An 18,020-nucleotide genomic window follows, 5' to 3' on the forward strand; every position below is an offset into this window, starting at 1 on the left:
AGGACTAAACCAGGTCTAAACCAGGTCTAAACCAGGACTAAACCAGGACTAAACCAGGACTAAACCAGGACTAAACCAGGTCTAAACCAGGTCTAAACCAGGACTTAATCTGGACTAAACCTGGACTAAACCAGGACTAAACCAGGTCTAAACCAGGTCTAAACCAGGTCTAAACCAGGACTAAACCAGGACTAAACCAGGACTAAACCAGGTCTAAACCAGGACTTAATCTGGACTAAACCTGGACTAAACCAGGACTAAACCAGGTCTAAACCAGGTCTAAACCAGGACTAAACCAGGACTAAACCAGGACTAAACCAGGTCTAAACCAGGTCTAAACCAGGACTAAACCAGGTCTAAACCAGGTCTAAACCAGGACTAAACCAGGTCTAAACCAGGTCTAAACCAGGACTAAACCAGGACTAAACCAGGGCTAAACCAGGACTAAACCTGGTCTAAACCAGGGCTAAACCAGGACTTAATCTGGACTAAACCAGGACTAAACCAGGACTAAACCAGGACTAAACCAGGTCTAAACCAGGACTTAATCTGGACTAAACCTGGACTAAACCAGGACTTAATCTGGACTAAACCAGGACTAAACCAGGACTAAACCAGGACTAAACCAGGACTAAACCAGGGCTAAACCAGGACTTAATCTGGACTAAACCAGGACTAAACCAGGTCTAAACCAGGACTAAACCAGGACTAAACCAGGACTAAACCAGGACTAAACCAGGACTAAACCAGGACTAAAGCAGGACTAAACCGGGTCTAAACCAGGTCTAAACCAGGACTAAACCAGGACTAAACCAGGACTAAACCAGGACTAAACCAGGGCTAAACCAGGACTAAATCTGGACTAAACCAGGACTAAACCAGGACTAAACCAGGGCTAAACCAGGTCTAAACCAGGACTAAATCTGGACTAAACCAGGACTAAACCAGGACTAAACCAGGGCTAAACCAGGACTAAACCAGGGCTAAACCAGGACTAAACCAGGTCTAAACCAGGACTAAACCAGGACTAAATCTGGACTAAACCAGGACTAAACCAGGACTAAACCAGGGCTAAACCAGGACTAAACCAGGGCTAAACCAGGACTAAACCAGGTCTAAACCAGGACTAAACCAGGACTAAACCAGGACTAAACCAGGTCTAAACCAGGACTAAACCAGGGCTAAACCAGGTCTAAACCAGGACTTAATCTGGACTAAACCAGGACTAAACCAGGACTAAACCAGGACTAAACCAGGACTAAACCAGGACTAAACCAGGTCTAAACCAGGACTAAACCAGGACTAAACCAGGACTAAACCAAGACTAAACCAGGGCTAAACCAGGGTTAAATCTGGACTAACCGGGGCAGGTCTGAGTCAGAGCCGGACAGGTCGCTGCGGGAGGGGCGGCACTTCCTGACCTCACAGTCCGCGGAGGGAGCGTGTTTTCCGGCCGTAGATCGGGGCCGGGCCGCTGGTCCCGCTGGTCCCGCTGGGTCCTGGTCCGGGTCCGGGTTTAGTCCTGGTCCGGGTCCTGGTCCGGGTCTGAGCTGGAGCTGCTTTTAGGTCAATCCCGGAACTGGACTCAGACTAATCCAGGGCTGGACCGGGGCTAGGCCGTGCGTAAGGCCGGCGCGCGCGGCTCCATGGCACAGATTGGAGTGCGCGCGGCCGGGACACGCGCACGGAGGTTCGGTTCTGGTCAAACCCGGATCAGCGCCGGGATCTGGGCCTGAGTCCGCGGAGACTCGGGGAGACTCGGCGGAGACTCGGGAAATGGCCGACTCCCGGAGCGCGCGACAAGCTGCCAACACGCACGCGCACCACCGCCGCGTCCCTTTCAAAATAAAACTAAATAATAATAATAATAAAAATAATTAAAGCCCAAACGGCATTAAAATATGTAATAAACGTATGTGTTCCTGCGTCATTACGCACGTGTGCCAAACCGGGTCGTTTCCACGGCAACACCATGGGAGATGGGGCGTGGCCAACATTGACTTTTTTGCTCGGGGTCATGTGACGGATGTCTGTGCCAAATTATTCTAGTCTACGATAAAGTTCATTTTTATTTGGTATCACCGGACACACGCCTGAATCACACGCCTGTAACACACGCCTGTAACACACGCCTGTAACACACGCCTGTAACACACGCCTGTATCACCGGACACACGCCTGTATCACATGCCTGTATCACCGGACACACGCCTGTAACACACGCATGTATCACCGGACACACGCCTGTAACACACGCATGTATCACCGGACACACGCCTGTAACACACGCATGTATCACCGGACACACGCCTGTAACACACGCATGTATCACCGGACACACGCCTGTAACACACGCATGTATCACCGGACACACGCCTGTATCACCGGACACACGCCTGTATCACCGGACACACGCCTGTATCACACGCATGTATCACCGGACACACGCCTGTATCACACGCCTGTATCACCGGACACACGCCTGTATCACACGCCTGTATCACCGGACACACGCCTGTATCACACGCCTGTATCACCGGACACACGCATGTATCACACGCCTGTAACACCGGACACACGCATGTATCACACGCCTGTATCACCGGACACACGCCTCTATCACACGCCTGTATCACCGGACACACGCATGTATCACACGCCTGTATCACCGGACACACGCCTGTATCACACGCCTGTATCACCGGACACACGCCTGTATCACCGGACACACGCCTGTATCACCGGACACACGCCTCTATCACACGCCTGTATCACCGGACACACGCATGTATCACACGCCTGTATCACCGGACACACGCCTGTATCACACGCCTGTATCACCGGACACACGCCTGTATCACACGCCTGTATCACCGGACACACGCCTGTATCACATGCCTGTAACACCGGACACACGCCTGTATCACACGCCTGTATCACCGGACACACGCCTGTATCACACGCCTGTATCACCGGACACACGCCTGTATCACACGCCTGTATCACCGGACACACGCCTGTATCACAGGACACACGCCTGTATCACACGCCTGTATCACCGGACACACGCATGTATCACACGCCTGTATCACCGGACACACGCCTGTATCACACGCCTGTATCACCGGACACACGCCTGTATCACACGCCTGTATCACCGGACACACGCCTGTATCACACGCCTGTATCACCGGACACACGCATGTATCACATGCCTGTAACACCGGACACACGCCTGTATCACATGCCTGTAACACCGGACACACGCCTGTATCACACGCCTGTATCACCGGACACAATCATGTGAGTTGTTTGTGCTGTTTTGTGCTGTAAGAGTCTTGGTTTGGCTGTTACGGTTTGTAGATATTAATGATGTTTCTGGGTCAGATCTGAGGTCACGCTCGTTATAAATATCTAACACGGGTAAAATGGCGTCACCGCTTCTTACATGTGTCGGAGGCGCTCGGCAACACACACTGCATTAAAAAACAATATCTCAAAACGGTAACAGCACAAACGAAGACTTTTACAGCACAAAGCGGCACAAACGCTGGACATATTTGGGGGCAGCTTCTCTCTAATACGGACACCGGGCTTTTATTGTGAAGGGGCCTCTTCTCAGACCGGAAGTGTGTCCGTGCTGCCGTGCGCGCGCCTGACTCTCGGGAACACGCGCGCCCCGCCCCCTTTAAGTCCGGAAACGGAAGGGAGGGTGACGTCACGGCGCCAGTGAGTGACAGCTCCAGATTTTAGTCCAGAAACAAAAACACACCAGAAACACAAAGCCTGAGTCGCTCGGACTCGTTTCCTCAGATAAACCTGCCTCTGTTTGGCGGCTTTATCCCAATCGCTCTGGGACACTGTGGTCTCTGCTTTATGTTTGTGTCAGAAACATTTTTACTGCATTAACGTCCACCAGGGGGCGCCACTGCAGCAGGAGTTAATGATTACAGCGGGTCCGGAGGTCACTCAGTCAAACCCCGCCTGAACCCGCTGGGCTTTACCTAAATCTAAAAGCTCCTGGAGACAAGTGTGGATGAAAATGAGACAAAACAAGGATGAAAATGAGACAAAACAAGGACGAAAATGAGACAAAACAAGGATGAAAATGAGACAAAACAAGGATGAAAATGAGACAAAACCAAAGCTCTGCTGTGGATCAACGACATGAACAAAGAGGAGTCGGTTTAAATGGGTTTTATTTTGGAGGTGCATCAGACACGGCGCCCTCTGCTCCTGACACACATCAGTCTCTCGTTACAAACTCTGGGTAAAAACGGTTGATTGTCACAGCTGGGGGCGGGGTCAGTGCCAGGGGGCGGGGTCAGTGCCAGGGGGCGGGGTCAGACCCTCTTGTGGTGGGTGGCGTGGTAGTGGCTCCTCATGTCCTTCCTCAGCCTGAACTTCTCGCCGCAGACGGAGCAGACGTACAGGTGAACCTCCATGTGCTGCTCCAGAGGCTCCGCCCCCGGGAACATCTGGAAGCACACCTGGAAACACGGCCAATCAGAGTCACAGGTGTGAGGGGAGGGGTTTCTGATTGGCTGGTGTCACATGGTGATGAGGGGGGCGGGGCTTACCTGGCAGATGGTTTCCCCCGGCGACAGGTGTGAGATCATGTGACGCACGTGGTCCTGCTTCAGGAAGGTCCCCTGTTCACAGACGGGACACACGTACCTGGCCACGCCTTCAACACAAAACATGTACAACAGCTTCATTCACACGGGAGAGACAGGACCAGGAACGTGTTTGTCCAGGACAGAAGGTTTTAACGTCTTCTCGTGTGGCCTTCGCGGGTCATTACGTTCCAGGCATTTGTACGCGAGGTGACACCAGGGGGCGCTCTTCCCTCCTCAGTGTAAATGTTCTTTCTTCAGAGAGACTTTAGGTCAGACATGAGTGACAGTAACATGAGGCTAAACACAGTGAGCTCTTTGTTTCCTCATTGCTCTTCAGGCACAGACTGAGAAGTGAAGAAGGAAGTCATGGAGCTTCTGCTTTAGACAGAACTTCAGACTCTGCTGCAGGTAAGAGTCACATCATATTCTGAAACTCACATATGTAGTAAAAACATAATATATGGAAAATTATTATTACAATTACAAAAAGAAAAATATTTGAAAAAACTGTATCAGATCAAAAAAATAGTTTTTTAATTTACTCTAATTCTAAAAACAAACAAAAAACAAACCCAGGTCATTTGTATCTGCTGTAGGTCATAAGATAAGATAAGATAAGATAAGATGATACTTTATTGATCTCACAGATGGAGAAATTGCGTTCGATGAGAGAGCATCCGGCAGCAGCACCCATTCAGTGCACCACTCTTTTTCCACTCTCTTTGTCCTTTGGTGAAAGATGGTTGTGTCGCGGCCGCCATCTTCACTGTTTTGGTCACAGGAGGAGCACTGGTTGATGGGAAATCCGTAGACGATGACCACGGCGGTGGAGCTCTTGCGCTTGGCCACGATGTTCTTGGCCACACAGGTGTAGTTGGCCGTGTGGGACAGACGCGCCTGCTTGATGATCAGGTTCACGGTGATGTAGAAGTTCCTGTCCTCGGCCGGGTCCATGATCTCGTTGTCCTTCAGCCACTCCACCCGCATGACCTTGGAGGATGGAGAAACTGTAGCTCTGTCTCCTCTGATCATCTGAAACGGTGCACCGCCTCCTCAGAGCGTGGTGTCCTGCACTGGTCAGCTCCACCTCGTCCTTCCTCTTCCTCCTGCACAGCTCCCTCCACAGTCTATCACCATCTCCTCGTTGGTCCCTTTTGTTGTTTCCTGTAGCTCCTCTTGTGACGCCTCCTCCGTGCTGCAGGTGTGGGGGCTCTTGGTGCCTCTTCACTGTTCAGTGTCTCAGAAGAAGATGTTTGTAGATCTCAAATGGGTTTAGCTGATAAGCTAGCAGTTTGTTTACCTTCAAAAAGCTGCTTTGTTCAGTAAACAAATCCACCAAACCTCCACAAAAACACGGTAAAGATGTACAAAAGTATCCAGAAAAACAACGTGGTTCGCTGAAAAAGGCAAACAATTCTGTTCATGTTTGACCCAGTTCCTCTGAGTCGAGGTGGGTCATGGTGGACCATGACAGATGTGGACCATGACAGATGTGGACCATGACAGATGTGGACCGTGACAGATGTGGACCGTGACAGATGTGGACCGTGACAGATGTGGACCGTGACAGATGTGGACCGTGACAGATGTGGACCGTGACAGATGTGGACCGTGACAGATGTGGACAGGACTGTGGTAGATCTACTTTTACTTTGGAGAAAATAGTTACTATAGTAACTGTTGAAGAACTGAAGCTCATGAGCTTCTTCTGTAACATCTGTCCACATCAGTCCTGCTGCACCACGACTCAGAGGAACTGGGACACACATGACCTACAGCAGATACACATGAAGGGTTTGTTTTTTGTTTGTTTTTAGAATTAGAGTAAATTAAAGAACAATTTTTTTGATCAAATACAGTTTTTTCAAATATTTTTCTTTTTGTAATTGTAATAATAATTTTCCATTTATTATGTTTTTACTACATATTTGAGTTTCAGAATATGACATGACTCTTACCTGCAGCAGAGTCTGAAGTTGTGTCTAAAGCAGAAGCTCCATAACTTCCTTCTTCACTTCTCTGTGACTGAAGAGCAATGAGGAAACAAAGAGCTCAGTGTGTTTAGCCTCATGTTCCTGTCACTCATGTCTGACCTAAAGTCTCTCTGAAGAAAGAACATTTACACTGAGGAGGGAAGAGCGCCCCCTGGTGTCACCTCGCGTACAAATGCCTGGAACATGACAGCGTCAAAATGACCCGCGAAGGCCACACAAATAGGGATCGGTGTCCCGGAGGGGGGTGTTTTAAAAATCGACCCCCCTTTTTAAAATCTAACTATAAACAGGTACGAGAATCAGGGTAAGAAGAAAGAAGAGAGAATAAAGAAGAAAGAAAAAAGAAGAAAGAAGACACCCAAGGCCGTCTTTGTTTTGTGGACAAACCTATACATGCAATGCTTTACATGTCCATGAGAGGTCGCCAATGTACATGTACTATTACTGTGGAGAGAGCGCCCCCCCCTGGCTGTGGTTCCTCGGTGCATGTGTAGAGAGCGCCCCCTGTGGTACCTCGGTGCATGTATAGAGAGCGCCCCCTGTGGTACCTCGGTGCATGTGTACAGAGCGCCCCCTGGCTGTGGTTCCTCGGTGCATGTGTAGAGCGCCCCCTGTGGTACCTCGCCCCCCCCGGCTGTGGTACCTCGGTGCATGTACAGAGCGCCCCCTGTGGTACCTCGGTGCATGTGTAGAGCGCCCCCTGTGGTACCTCGGTGCATGTACAGAGCGCCCCCTGTGGTACCTCGGTGCATGTACAGAGCGCCCCCTGTGGTACCTCGGTGCATGTACAGAGCCCCCCCTGGCTGTGGTACCTCGGCCCCTGTGTAGAGCGCCCCCCCTGGCTGTGGTACCTCGGCCCCTGTGTAGAGCGCCCCCCCTGGCTGTGGTACCTCGCCCCCCCTGGCTGTGGTACCTCGGCCCCTGTGTAGCGCCCCCTGTGGTACCTCGGTGCATGTAGAGCGCCCCCTGGCTGTGGTTCCTCGGTGCATGTGTAGAGCGCCCCCCCCTGGCTGTGGTACCTCGGCCCCTGTGTAGCGCCCCCCCTGGCTGTGGTACCTCGGTGCATGTGTAGAGCGCCCCCCCCTGGCTGTGGTACCTCGGTGCATGTGTAGAGCGCCCCCCCCTGGCTGTGGTACCTCGGCCCCTGTGTAGCGCCCCCCCTGGCTGTGGTTCCTCGGTGCATGTACAGAGCGCCCCCTGTGGTACCTCGCCCCCCCCTGGCTGTGGTACCTCGGCCCCTGTGTAGAGCGCCCCCTGTGGTACCTCGGTGCATGTGTAGCGCCCCCCCCTGGCTGTGGTACCTCGGCCCCTGTGTAGAGCCCCCCCCTGGCTGTGGTACCTCGGTGCCTGTGTAGAGAGCGCCCCTCCCTGGCTGTGGTACCTCGGTGCATGTGTAGCGCCCCCCCCTGGCTGTGGTACCTCGGTGCATGTGTAGCGCCCCCCCCCTGGCTGTGGTACCTCGGTGCATGTACAGAGCGCCCCCCTGTGGTACCTCGGTGCATGTACAGAGCGCCCCCCCCGGCTGTGGTACCTCGGCCCCTGTGTAAAGAGCGCCCCCTGTGGTACCTCGGTGCATGTGTAGAGCGCCCCCCTGTGGTACCTCGGTGCATGTGTAGAGCGCCCCCCTGTGGTACCTCGGTGCATATGTAGAGTGCCCCCCCTGGCTGTGGTACCTCGGCCCCCCTGGCTGTGGTACCTCGGCCCCCCCGGCTGTGGTACCTCGGTGCATGTATAGAGAGCGCCCCCCTGTGGTACCTCGGTGCATGTCCTGGTGCAGCCGCAGCTGGCGTTGCCGTAGGAACCCCTTGCCGCAGGTGGCGCAGGTGAACTGCTTGTGTTTGGTGTGGACCGTGTAGTGCTCGCGCAGGTGGCAGCGCTGGAAGAACCCGCGGCCGCAGATCCCACAGAAGTGTCGGCGCCGCGGCTCGTCCAACGGGAACGCGGCGGGCGCCAGGCCGGCCAATGAGGCGCCGGCGTTCTGCGGAGGGCGGGATAAAGGCAGGATCAGATCTGTTATTAACAAGAACCTCCTGACTCTCAGAGGCGTCCCCCAGGGCTGTGTGCTGGGACCCACTCTGTTCTCCTCTGCACTGGCCACGCCCACCTCTACTGGAGCCACGCCCACTTCTACTGCACACACTGGAGCCACGCCCACCTCTACTGCACACACTGGAGCCACGCCCACCTCTACTGCACACACACTGGAGCCACGCCCACCTCTACTGCACACACACTGGAGCCACGCCCACCTCTACTGCTCACACTGGAGCCACGCCCACCTCTACTGGAGCCACGCCCACCTCTACTGGAGCCACGCCCACCTCTACTGCTCACACTGGAGCCACGCCCACCTCTACTGGAGCCACGCCCACCTCTACTGGAGCCACGCCCACCTCTACTGGAGCCACGCCCACCTCTACTGGAGCCACGCCCACCTCTACTGGAGCCACGCCCACTTCTACTGCACACACTGGAGCCACGCCCACTTCTACTGCTCACACTGGAGCCACGCCCACCTCTACTGCTCACACTGGAGCCACGCCCACCTCTACTGGAGCCACGCCCACTTCTACTGCTCACACTGGAGCCACGCCCACCTCTACTGGAGTCACGCCCACTTCTACTGCACACACTTGAGCCACGCCCACTTCTACTGCTCACACTGGAGCCACGCCCACCTCTACTGCTCACACTGGAGCCACGCCCACCTCTACTGGAGCCACGCCCACCTCTACTGGAGCCACGCCCACCTCTACTGGAGCCACGCCCACCTCTACTGGAGCCACGCCCACTTCTACTGCACACACTGGAGCCACGCCCACTTCTACTGCTCACACTGGAGCCACGCCCACCTCTACTGCTCACACTGGAGCCACGCCCACCTCTACTGGAGCCACGCCCACTTCTACTGCTCACACTGGAGCCACGCCCACCTCTACTGGAGTCACGCCCACTTCTACTGCACACACTTGAGCCACGCCCACTTCTACTGCTCACACTGGAGCCACGCCCACCTCTACTGCTCACACTGGAGCCACGCCCACCTCTACTGGAGCCACGCCCACTTCTACTGCACACACACTGGAGCCACGCCCACCTCTACTGCACACACTGGAGCCACGCCCACCTCTACTGCTCACACTGGAGCCACGCCCACCTCTACTGCTCACACTGGAGCCACGCCCACCTCTACTGGAGCCACGCCCACCTCTACTGCTCACACTGGAGCCACGCCCACTTCTACTGCACACACTGGAGCCACGCCCACTTCTACTGCTCACACTGGAGCCACGCCCACTTCTACTGCACACACTGGAGCCACGCCCACTTCTACTGCTCACACTGGAGCCACGCCCACTTCTACTGCACACACTGGAGCCACGCCCACCTCTACTGCTCACACTGGAGCCACGCCCACTTCTACTGCACACACTGGAGCCACGCCCACTTCTACTGCACACACTGGAGCCACGCCCACTTCTACTGCTCACACTGGAGCCACGCCCACTTCTACTGCACACACTGGAGCCACGCCCACTTCTACTGCACACACTGGAGCCACGCCCACTTCTACTGCACACACTGGAGCCACGCCCACCTCTACTGCACACACACTGGAGCCACGCCCACCTCTACTGGAGCCACGCCCACCTCTACTGGAGCCACGCCCACTTCTACTGCACACACTGGAGCCACGCCCACCTCTACTGCTCACACTGGAGCCACGCCCACTTCTACTGCACACACTGGAGCCACGCCCACTTCTACTGCACACACTGGAGCCACGCCCACTTCTACTGCTCACACTGGAGCCACGCCCACTTCTACTGCACACACTGGAGCCACGCCCACTTCTACTGCTCACACTGGAGCCACGCCCACTTCTACTGCACACACACTGGAGCCACGCCCACTTCTACTGCTCACACTGGAGCCACGCCCACTTCTACTGCACACACTGGAGCCACGCCCACCTCTACTGCTCACACTGGAGCCACGCCCACCTCTACTGCACACACTGGAGCCACGCCCACTTCTACTGCACACACTGGAGCCACGCCCACTTCTACTGGAGCCACGCCCACTTCTACTGCACACACTGGAGCCACGCCCACTTCTACTGCACACACTGGAGCCACGCCCACCTCTACTGCACACACTGGAGCCACGCCCACTTCTACTGCACACACTGGAGCCACGCCCACTTCTACTGCACACACTGGAGCCACGCCCACCTCTACTGCACACACTGGAGCCACGCCCACTTCTACTGCACACACTGGAGCCACGCCCACCTCCACTGCTCACACTGGAGCCACGCCCACCTCCACTGCTCACACTGGAGCCACGCCCACTTCTACTGCACACACTGGAGCCACGCCCACCTCTACTGCTCCTATGACTCCATGACCCGTGAAAGCTTATGGAAAAAACATCAATGTGGCGTCAAAACAGTGACAAAAACATGATTTAAAAAAACGACGAAAAAGCCACAAAAGACGACAAAACAAAACAACACAAGGAAAGGATCAGTTTTGTGGGTCTTAGCTTTCAAATGAGTCACTGTCTTAAAGGCTGAGAAGCTTTTAGATTTGGGTGAAGCCGTCTCTGTCTGACCTCGGCCGTGTCCAGCAGGGGGCAGCCCTCCATCTCCTCCTCCTCGTGGTCCTCGTGGTCCTCGTCGTCGGACTCGTCCTCGGGGTTCTCGGGGTGGTCCTGGAGGGGCGGGGTGTGGTCTGGGGGCGGGGTCTCGTCCTGGGTGGGCCCTGATTGGTTCTGGGCGCAGCGTTGGGCGTGTTCCTGGAGTCTCCGCCCCTTCGGCAGCACCTGTCCGCACCTGCCGCAGGCGCACATGTGACTGGTGTGGTCGGACAGGTAGTGGGCCGCCAGGTCTCCGCCCTGAGGGGTCAAACAGTTACCACGGTGACCACAACAGCAGCCGCTCACCTGTGGAGAGTGTGAGGTCATGTGACCACGCCTCATGGCACTCACTGAGCTCTCGTTATCATAATAACTCTGCGAGCTAGCTGCGCCGCGCGATGCTAAGGAAGTAGCCAAACCGCTCGTCCCGTTTCGCACTGACCTGTCCTGCCTCTGATCGTCTGACTGAGCGTCAGCTGCTGCCGAAAGGTAAACAGGACTCGATGGTGCGGCGATGCTAACGTGGCTAACGTGGCTAACGTGGCTAACGAGGCTAATGTCGCTAACGTGGCTAACGAGGCTAACGTGGCAAACGAGGCTACCGTGGCTAACGTGGCTAACGTGGCTAACGAGGCTAACGAGGCTAACGTGGCTAACGTGGCTAACGAGGCTAATGTCGCTAACGTGGCTAACGTGGCTAACGAAGCTAACGTCGCTAACGTGGCTAACGTGGCAAACGTGGCTAACGTGGCTAACGTGGCTAACGTGGCTAACGTGGCTAACGTGGCTAACGTGGCTAACGAGGCTAACGTGGCTAACGTGGCTAACGTGGCTAACGAAGCTAACGTCGCTAACGTGGCTAACGTGGCAAACGTGGCTAACGTGGCTAACGTGGCTAACGTGGCTAACGAGACTAACATGGCTAACGTGGCTAACATGGCTAACGTGGCTAACGTGGCTAACGTGGCTAACGAAGCTAACGTCGCTAACGTGGCTAACGTGGCAAACGTGGCTAACGTGGCTAACGTGGCTAACGTGGCTAACGAGACTAACGTGGCTAACGTGGCTAACGTGGCTAACGTGGCTAACATGGCTAACATGGCTAACGTGGCTAACATGGCTAACGTGGCTAACGGTGTCTTCAAGTGCTTCACCAGGCTCTGATCCTCGCCTTGTTATAAACCAAGCCTGGCCTGTCCACCCTGCTCCGACTGTCCCACGCTGTAATAACCAGTTACTACAGCTGTAATAACTGGTTACTACAGCTGTCTGTTTAATGATGAGGATGTGACTATGATCCTGTTGGGACTGTAACCCGGTCCAGTCGCTCCTCGTGTTTGTGTCTCACCTTCAGCTCGAGTCCACACAGCTCACAGTGGGACTCGTCCGGGTCCGGGTCCTGGTCCGGGTCCTGGTCCGGGTCCTGGTCCGGGTCCTGGTCCGGGTCCTGGTCCGGGTCCTGGTCCGGGTCCGGTCCGGGCTCCAGTTTGATGCGTTTGGCCGAGTCCGGGTTCTGCTCCTGGTTTTGGGAGCCGCCAGGTTCCGTGTCCTGTGGTTCTGTTTTGACCGTTACCGTGGCCACGCCGGGCTCCGCCCAGTCCTCGGGCTCCGCCTTGACGATGACGTCGTCGGACTCGGAGCTGAGGGGGCGGGGCTGGGGGCGGGGCTGGCCCTCGTCTCGGGGCGGGTTGCGGCGGTTGGTGCAGGTCAGGATGTGTTCGATCAGGAGTTTCTCGCAGCTGAAGACGAAGCCGCAGTCGTCGCAGGTGAAGGTTCTGCCGAAGCGCGGGCGCTCCTTCAGGCGCTCCGACGTCTTACGGAGAGAGCGCCGCAGGTCACACGGCTCCTCCCCCACAGGGGGCGCTATGAGGACGGGCAGCTCCTCCACCGACAGCGGCCGACTGTGGAGAACAAGAGGCAGGATTCAGGAACTCGTGCCTGACCTGAAGGAGACTCGTGTGACTCTGACCTGTTCCCCGTGGAGCTGCCGGTCTCCGGTCCTAACCCGGGGCCCAGAGCGGGGCCGGGGCCCAGGGCGGGGCCCAGTCCCGGGCCGGCCCTGGTGGGGAACATCCGGACCCCGAACATGAGTTTGGTCCCGGAGCCCGATCCCTGGACCCGGCCCAGCTCCTCCAGAGTCTCAGGGACGAAATCCATCTGTAGCTGCTGCATGGAGGACTTCAGCTCCTCGAACTCCACACTGTGGATATACAAACATATATATATGTTATATATATAACATATAAAACATATATATATACTATCTATAAGCACATCAATAACACAAGATATATACAGTATAATCTAGTACAAAAGAGAGAGACATCTGTAGCTGCTGCATGGACGACTTCAGCTCCTCGAACTCCACACTGTGGATATACAAGCACACAATAATCTCCTGGAGAGAGGCTGGACTCTCCATGTTTCTGGAGTTGCCCGCGGGGAGAGGCGGCGGGCTGGGGTGGGTTTGCTCATATCCCCCCAGCTCAGCCGCCACGTGTTGGAGTTCACCCCGGTGGACGAGAGGGTCGCGTCCCTACGCCTCCGGGTCGGGGACAGGTCTCTCACCGTTGTCTCGGCCTACGGGCCCAACATCGGTGCAGAGTACCCGGCCTTCTTGGAGTCCCTGGGAGGGGTACTAGATAGTGCTCCGACTGGGGACTCCATTGTTCTGCTGGGTATCAGTATTACCTGTCCGCAGTACTGTGTGTGTGGTACATGTACTGCAGTATTAGTGGTACATGTACTGCAGTATTAGTGGTACATGTACTGCAGTATTAGTGGTACATGTACTGCAGTATTAGTGGTACATGTACTGCAGTATTAGTGGTACATGTACTGCAGTATTACCTGTCCGCAGTGCTGTGTCCGTGGTACATGTACTGCAGTATTAGTGGTACATGTACTGCAGTATTAGTGGTACATGTACTGCAGTATTAGTGGTACATGTACTGCAGTATTAGTGGTACATGTACTGCAGTATTAGTGGTACATGTACTGCAGTATTAGTGGTACATGTACTGCAGTATTACCTGTCCGCAGTGCTGTGTCCGTGGTACATGTACTGCAGTATTAGTGGTACATGTACTGCAGTATTAGTGGTGCATGTACTGCAGTATTAGTGGTACATGTACTGCAGTATTAGTGGTACATGTACTGCAGTATTACCTGTCCGCAGTACTGTGTGTGTGGTACATGTACTGCAGTATTAGTGGTACATGTACTGCAGTATTACCTGTCCGCAGTACTGTGTCCGTGGTACATGTACTGCAGTATTCGGTCGAAGTTGTGGGCGCTGACCCCCGTGTGGCTGAGGTCGACGCTCTGCTGCCCCCTGCTGTCCTGGATGAAGATCATCCTGAAGAGGGCGCTGCAGGCGGCCAGGACGGCCCGGTGAGCCCGGAACTGGGTGTCCCCGATGGTCACGAGGCAGTCGCAGAGGAACCCCCAGTGTCTCTGAGAGGACAGCTGCTGCAGCACGTGCTCCGCGTGGGAGGGCATCTGAGGCACAAAACATGTATAACAGGAGCTGCTGAGGCACAAAACATGTATAACAGGAGCATCTGAGGCACAAAACATGTATAACAGGAGCATCTGAGGCACAAAACATGTATAACAGGAGCATCTGAGGCACAAAACATGTATAACAGGAGCTGCTGCAGCACGTGCTCCGCGTGGGAGGGCATCTGAGGCACAAAACATGTATAACAGGAGCATCTGAGGCAAAAACATGTATAACAGGAGCCTCTGAGGCACAAAACATGTATAACAGGAGCATCTGAGGCACAAAACATGTATAACAGGAGCGTCTGAGGCACAAAACATGTATAACAGGAGCTGCTGCAGCACGTGCTCGGCGTGGGAGGGCATCTGAGGCACAAAACATGTATAACAGGAGCTGCTGCAGCACGTGCTCCGCGTGGGAGGGCATCTGAGGCACAAAACATGTATAACAGGAGCGTCTGAGGCACAAAACATGTATAACAGGAGCTGCTGCAGCACGTGCTCGGCGTGGGAGGGCATCTGAGGCACAAAACATGTATAACAGGAGCTGCTGCAGCACGTGGTCCGCGTGGGAGGGCATCTGAGGCACAAAACATGTATAACAGGAGCTGCTGCAGCACGTGCTCCGCGTGGGAGGGCATCTGAGGCACAAAACATGTATAACAGGAGCATCTGAGGCACAAAACATGTATAACAGGAGCATCTGAGGCACAAAACATGTATAACAGGAGCTGCTGCAGCACGTGCTCCGCGTGGGAGGGCATCTGAGGCACAAAACATGTATAACAGGAGCTGCTGCAGCACGTGCTCCGCGTGGGAGGGCATCTGAGGCACAAAACATGTATAACAGGAGCATCTGAGGCAAAAACATGTATAACAGGAGCATCTGAGGCACAAAACATGTATAACAGGAGCATCTGAGGCACAAAACATGTATAACAGGAGCATCTGAGGCACAAAACATGTATAACAGGAGCCTCTGAGGCACAAAACATGTATAACAGGAGCATCTGAGGCACAAAACATGTATAACAGGAGCATCTGAGGCACAAAACATGTATAACAGGAGCCTCTGAGGCACAAAACATGTATAACAGGAGCCTCTGAGGCACAAAACATGTATAACAGGAGCATCTGAGGCACAAAACATGTATAACAGGAGCATCTGAGGCACAAAACATGTATAACAGGAGCCTCTGAGGCACAAAACATGTATAACAGGAGCATCTGAGACACAAAACATGTATAACAGGAGCATCTGAGACATAAAACATGTATAACAGGAGCATCTGAGGCACAAAACATGTATAACAGGAGCATCTGAGGCACAAAACATGTATAACAGGAGCCACAGGTGGCAGTTTACACCCTGACAGCCGTCAGGGAGATCATTTATGTACATTGAAAACAGTAACGGTCCTAGGACTGACCCTTGAGGCACTCCTAAATCATTTGGATTTAACACTTCCTACTTTCACACATTGTTCTCTGCCCTCCAGGTAGGACTTAAACATGACAGAGCTGCAGCTGAAAGTTGAAATTGCTGTAATTTCTGCAATAAGACACAAAGGTCCACTTAGGTCTAAAAACACAGCGCCGACAACATCCCCTTTATCCAGTGAACCTTTGATCTGTTCTGTTTCTGTTTCTGTCTGAACCCAAACTGTTGGAGATGCAACAGCTGGTTATTTTCAAGATGTTCTATTAATTGCCAGCACTTTGGAGACGACAGGGAGGAAATAGGCCTGGAGTTGCAGGCTTGTCTTTGTCGCCTGACTTATGGATTGGAGTGATTACAGCAAATCTTCCAGCTCTGTGGGAAAGTGTTTGTTTGTATTGACAGCTTTACAAGGTAAGTTATAGGATCAAGTAAACTGCTTAGATGCTTTTTAATTAGAGCTACATTAATATTATGTATGTCTCTCGATGTAGAATTCTTCATATTTACGATGATTTTCCTTCATCGTGTAGAACTTCCCTGATTTTAAAATGATCTGTGCTGCGACGCTGAACTTTGTTCTCAGGAGGCAATTTGCCCTTGAAAGGCTTGGCTGGATCGTTAGCAATAGACTCATTTCCATTAACATAATTATCATTAATTTTGAGGCAATCTGTCATTTGATGGTTTTTCCGATTAGAATTTGTCAGTTTGTTGATCTGTTGCCATAGTTTGGAGCTGCTTCCATTTGCTTCTTCTCTCATGTTTATAAAGTATTTAGTTTTAGCTTTGCGCAGCTCACTTGTGACTTTATTCCTGAGACCAGTGAAAATGAGATGGTCGGTTTCATTCCTAGATTTTAAGAACTTTTTGAGTGAAAGGTCACGATTTTTAGCCATTCGCCAGATGTCGCAACTGAACCACGGGAGAGAAAACCTTCTTGGTCCAGGTTTTAGTGAGTTTATTTAATACATCATTTCATTTAGGAACAAAATTGGAAGCACTCACATTTAAAGACTCAGCAGTAACACTGTTCCAACTCATTTTCAAACCTTTTATTTTTGCTTTAGGAATTCCTGTTGTTTTCATTTTGTTCTGCTTTGTTATGATTAATGAGACGCTTTTTAATTAACTTTCTGAAAACTGATGTCATGTTGTGGTCGGTAAGTCCTGTTATCAAGTTATACCTTTTAGTTTTTCTTTCTGGTCTATTTACAAAAATCAAGTCAATCAATGTTTCGCTTTGTCTGGTGATTCTCTAGGTTTGTTTATATTTGAATGTCTTTGTTCTGCTGTTTTTATATTATCATAATTATACATGCAGGAGACTCTGAATCCTCACAGACATCGGCTCCATGTGAGGGTGGACTGTATAAAACATCAATGTAAATCTGAGGCACATAAAACATGTATAACAGGAGCCGCTCTCACCTCTGCCCTTTTATTATTGTTTTGATTTTATATCTTATATAGTTATTTATTACTTTATATAGTTTCGGTGCTCGGGTTCGAGGCTGAGCTCCTGAATGTTTGTAGGAAACACTTGAACTTAAAGCAGAAAATCAAATCTAAACTATTCCCAGAACAAACTACAGTCTGAGCTCTTATTGTGAAAGGTCGCCGCCTGATGACGCACTGTGCGTGGTGACGCTCTGTACGTGCTCTGCGTAATGCGTGCGTCCCGCACAGCCCGCCACCCCCGCGCGCCCCGCACGTTCACGCGGCCTGTCCCCGCGCGCGGCCTGCGCCATAAACCGGGACTAAACCGGGTTCAAACCGGGACTAAACCGGGACTAACCCAGACTCACCTCCGCTCCCGGGGCT

General features: G+C 53.1%; 1 protein-coding gene across 2 annotated transcripts; it reads right to left on the minus strand.

Moving 5' to 3' along the window:
- Positions 1-4,337: 4,337 nt before the first annotated feature.
- Positions 4,338-14,755, minus strand: zbtb1 (zinc finger and BTB domain containing 1; the record flags this gene model as incomplete). 2 transcript variants are annotated; one of them, XM_079572286.1, is made up of 7 exons in its annotated part: positions 4,338-4,490; positions 4,581-4,687; positions 8,369-8,591; positions 11,231-11,512; positions 12,603-13,155; positions 13,224-13,454; positions 14,490-14,755. In XM_079572286.1, 7 exons carry the CDS (start codon positions 14,753-14,755, stop codon positions 4,344-4,346), a joined length of 1,809 nt encoding a protein of 602 aa, XP_079428412.1. In that variant the 3' UTR covers positions 4,338-4,343. The 2 variants fall into 2 exon arrangements, with proteins under 2 accessions (XP_079428412.1, XP_079428413.1); XM_079572287.1 differs by lacking the exon at positions 14,490-14,755 and adding an exon at positions 13,946-13,981.
- Positions 14,756-18,020: the final 3,265 nt, after the last annotated feature.

This window comes from Gobius niger (assembly GCF_951799975.1).
Source record: "Gobius niger genome assembly, chromosome: 15".
Taxonomy (NCBI): domain Eukaryota; kingdom Metazoa; phylum Chordata; class Actinopteri; order Gobiiformes; family Gobiidae; genus Gobius; species Gobius niger.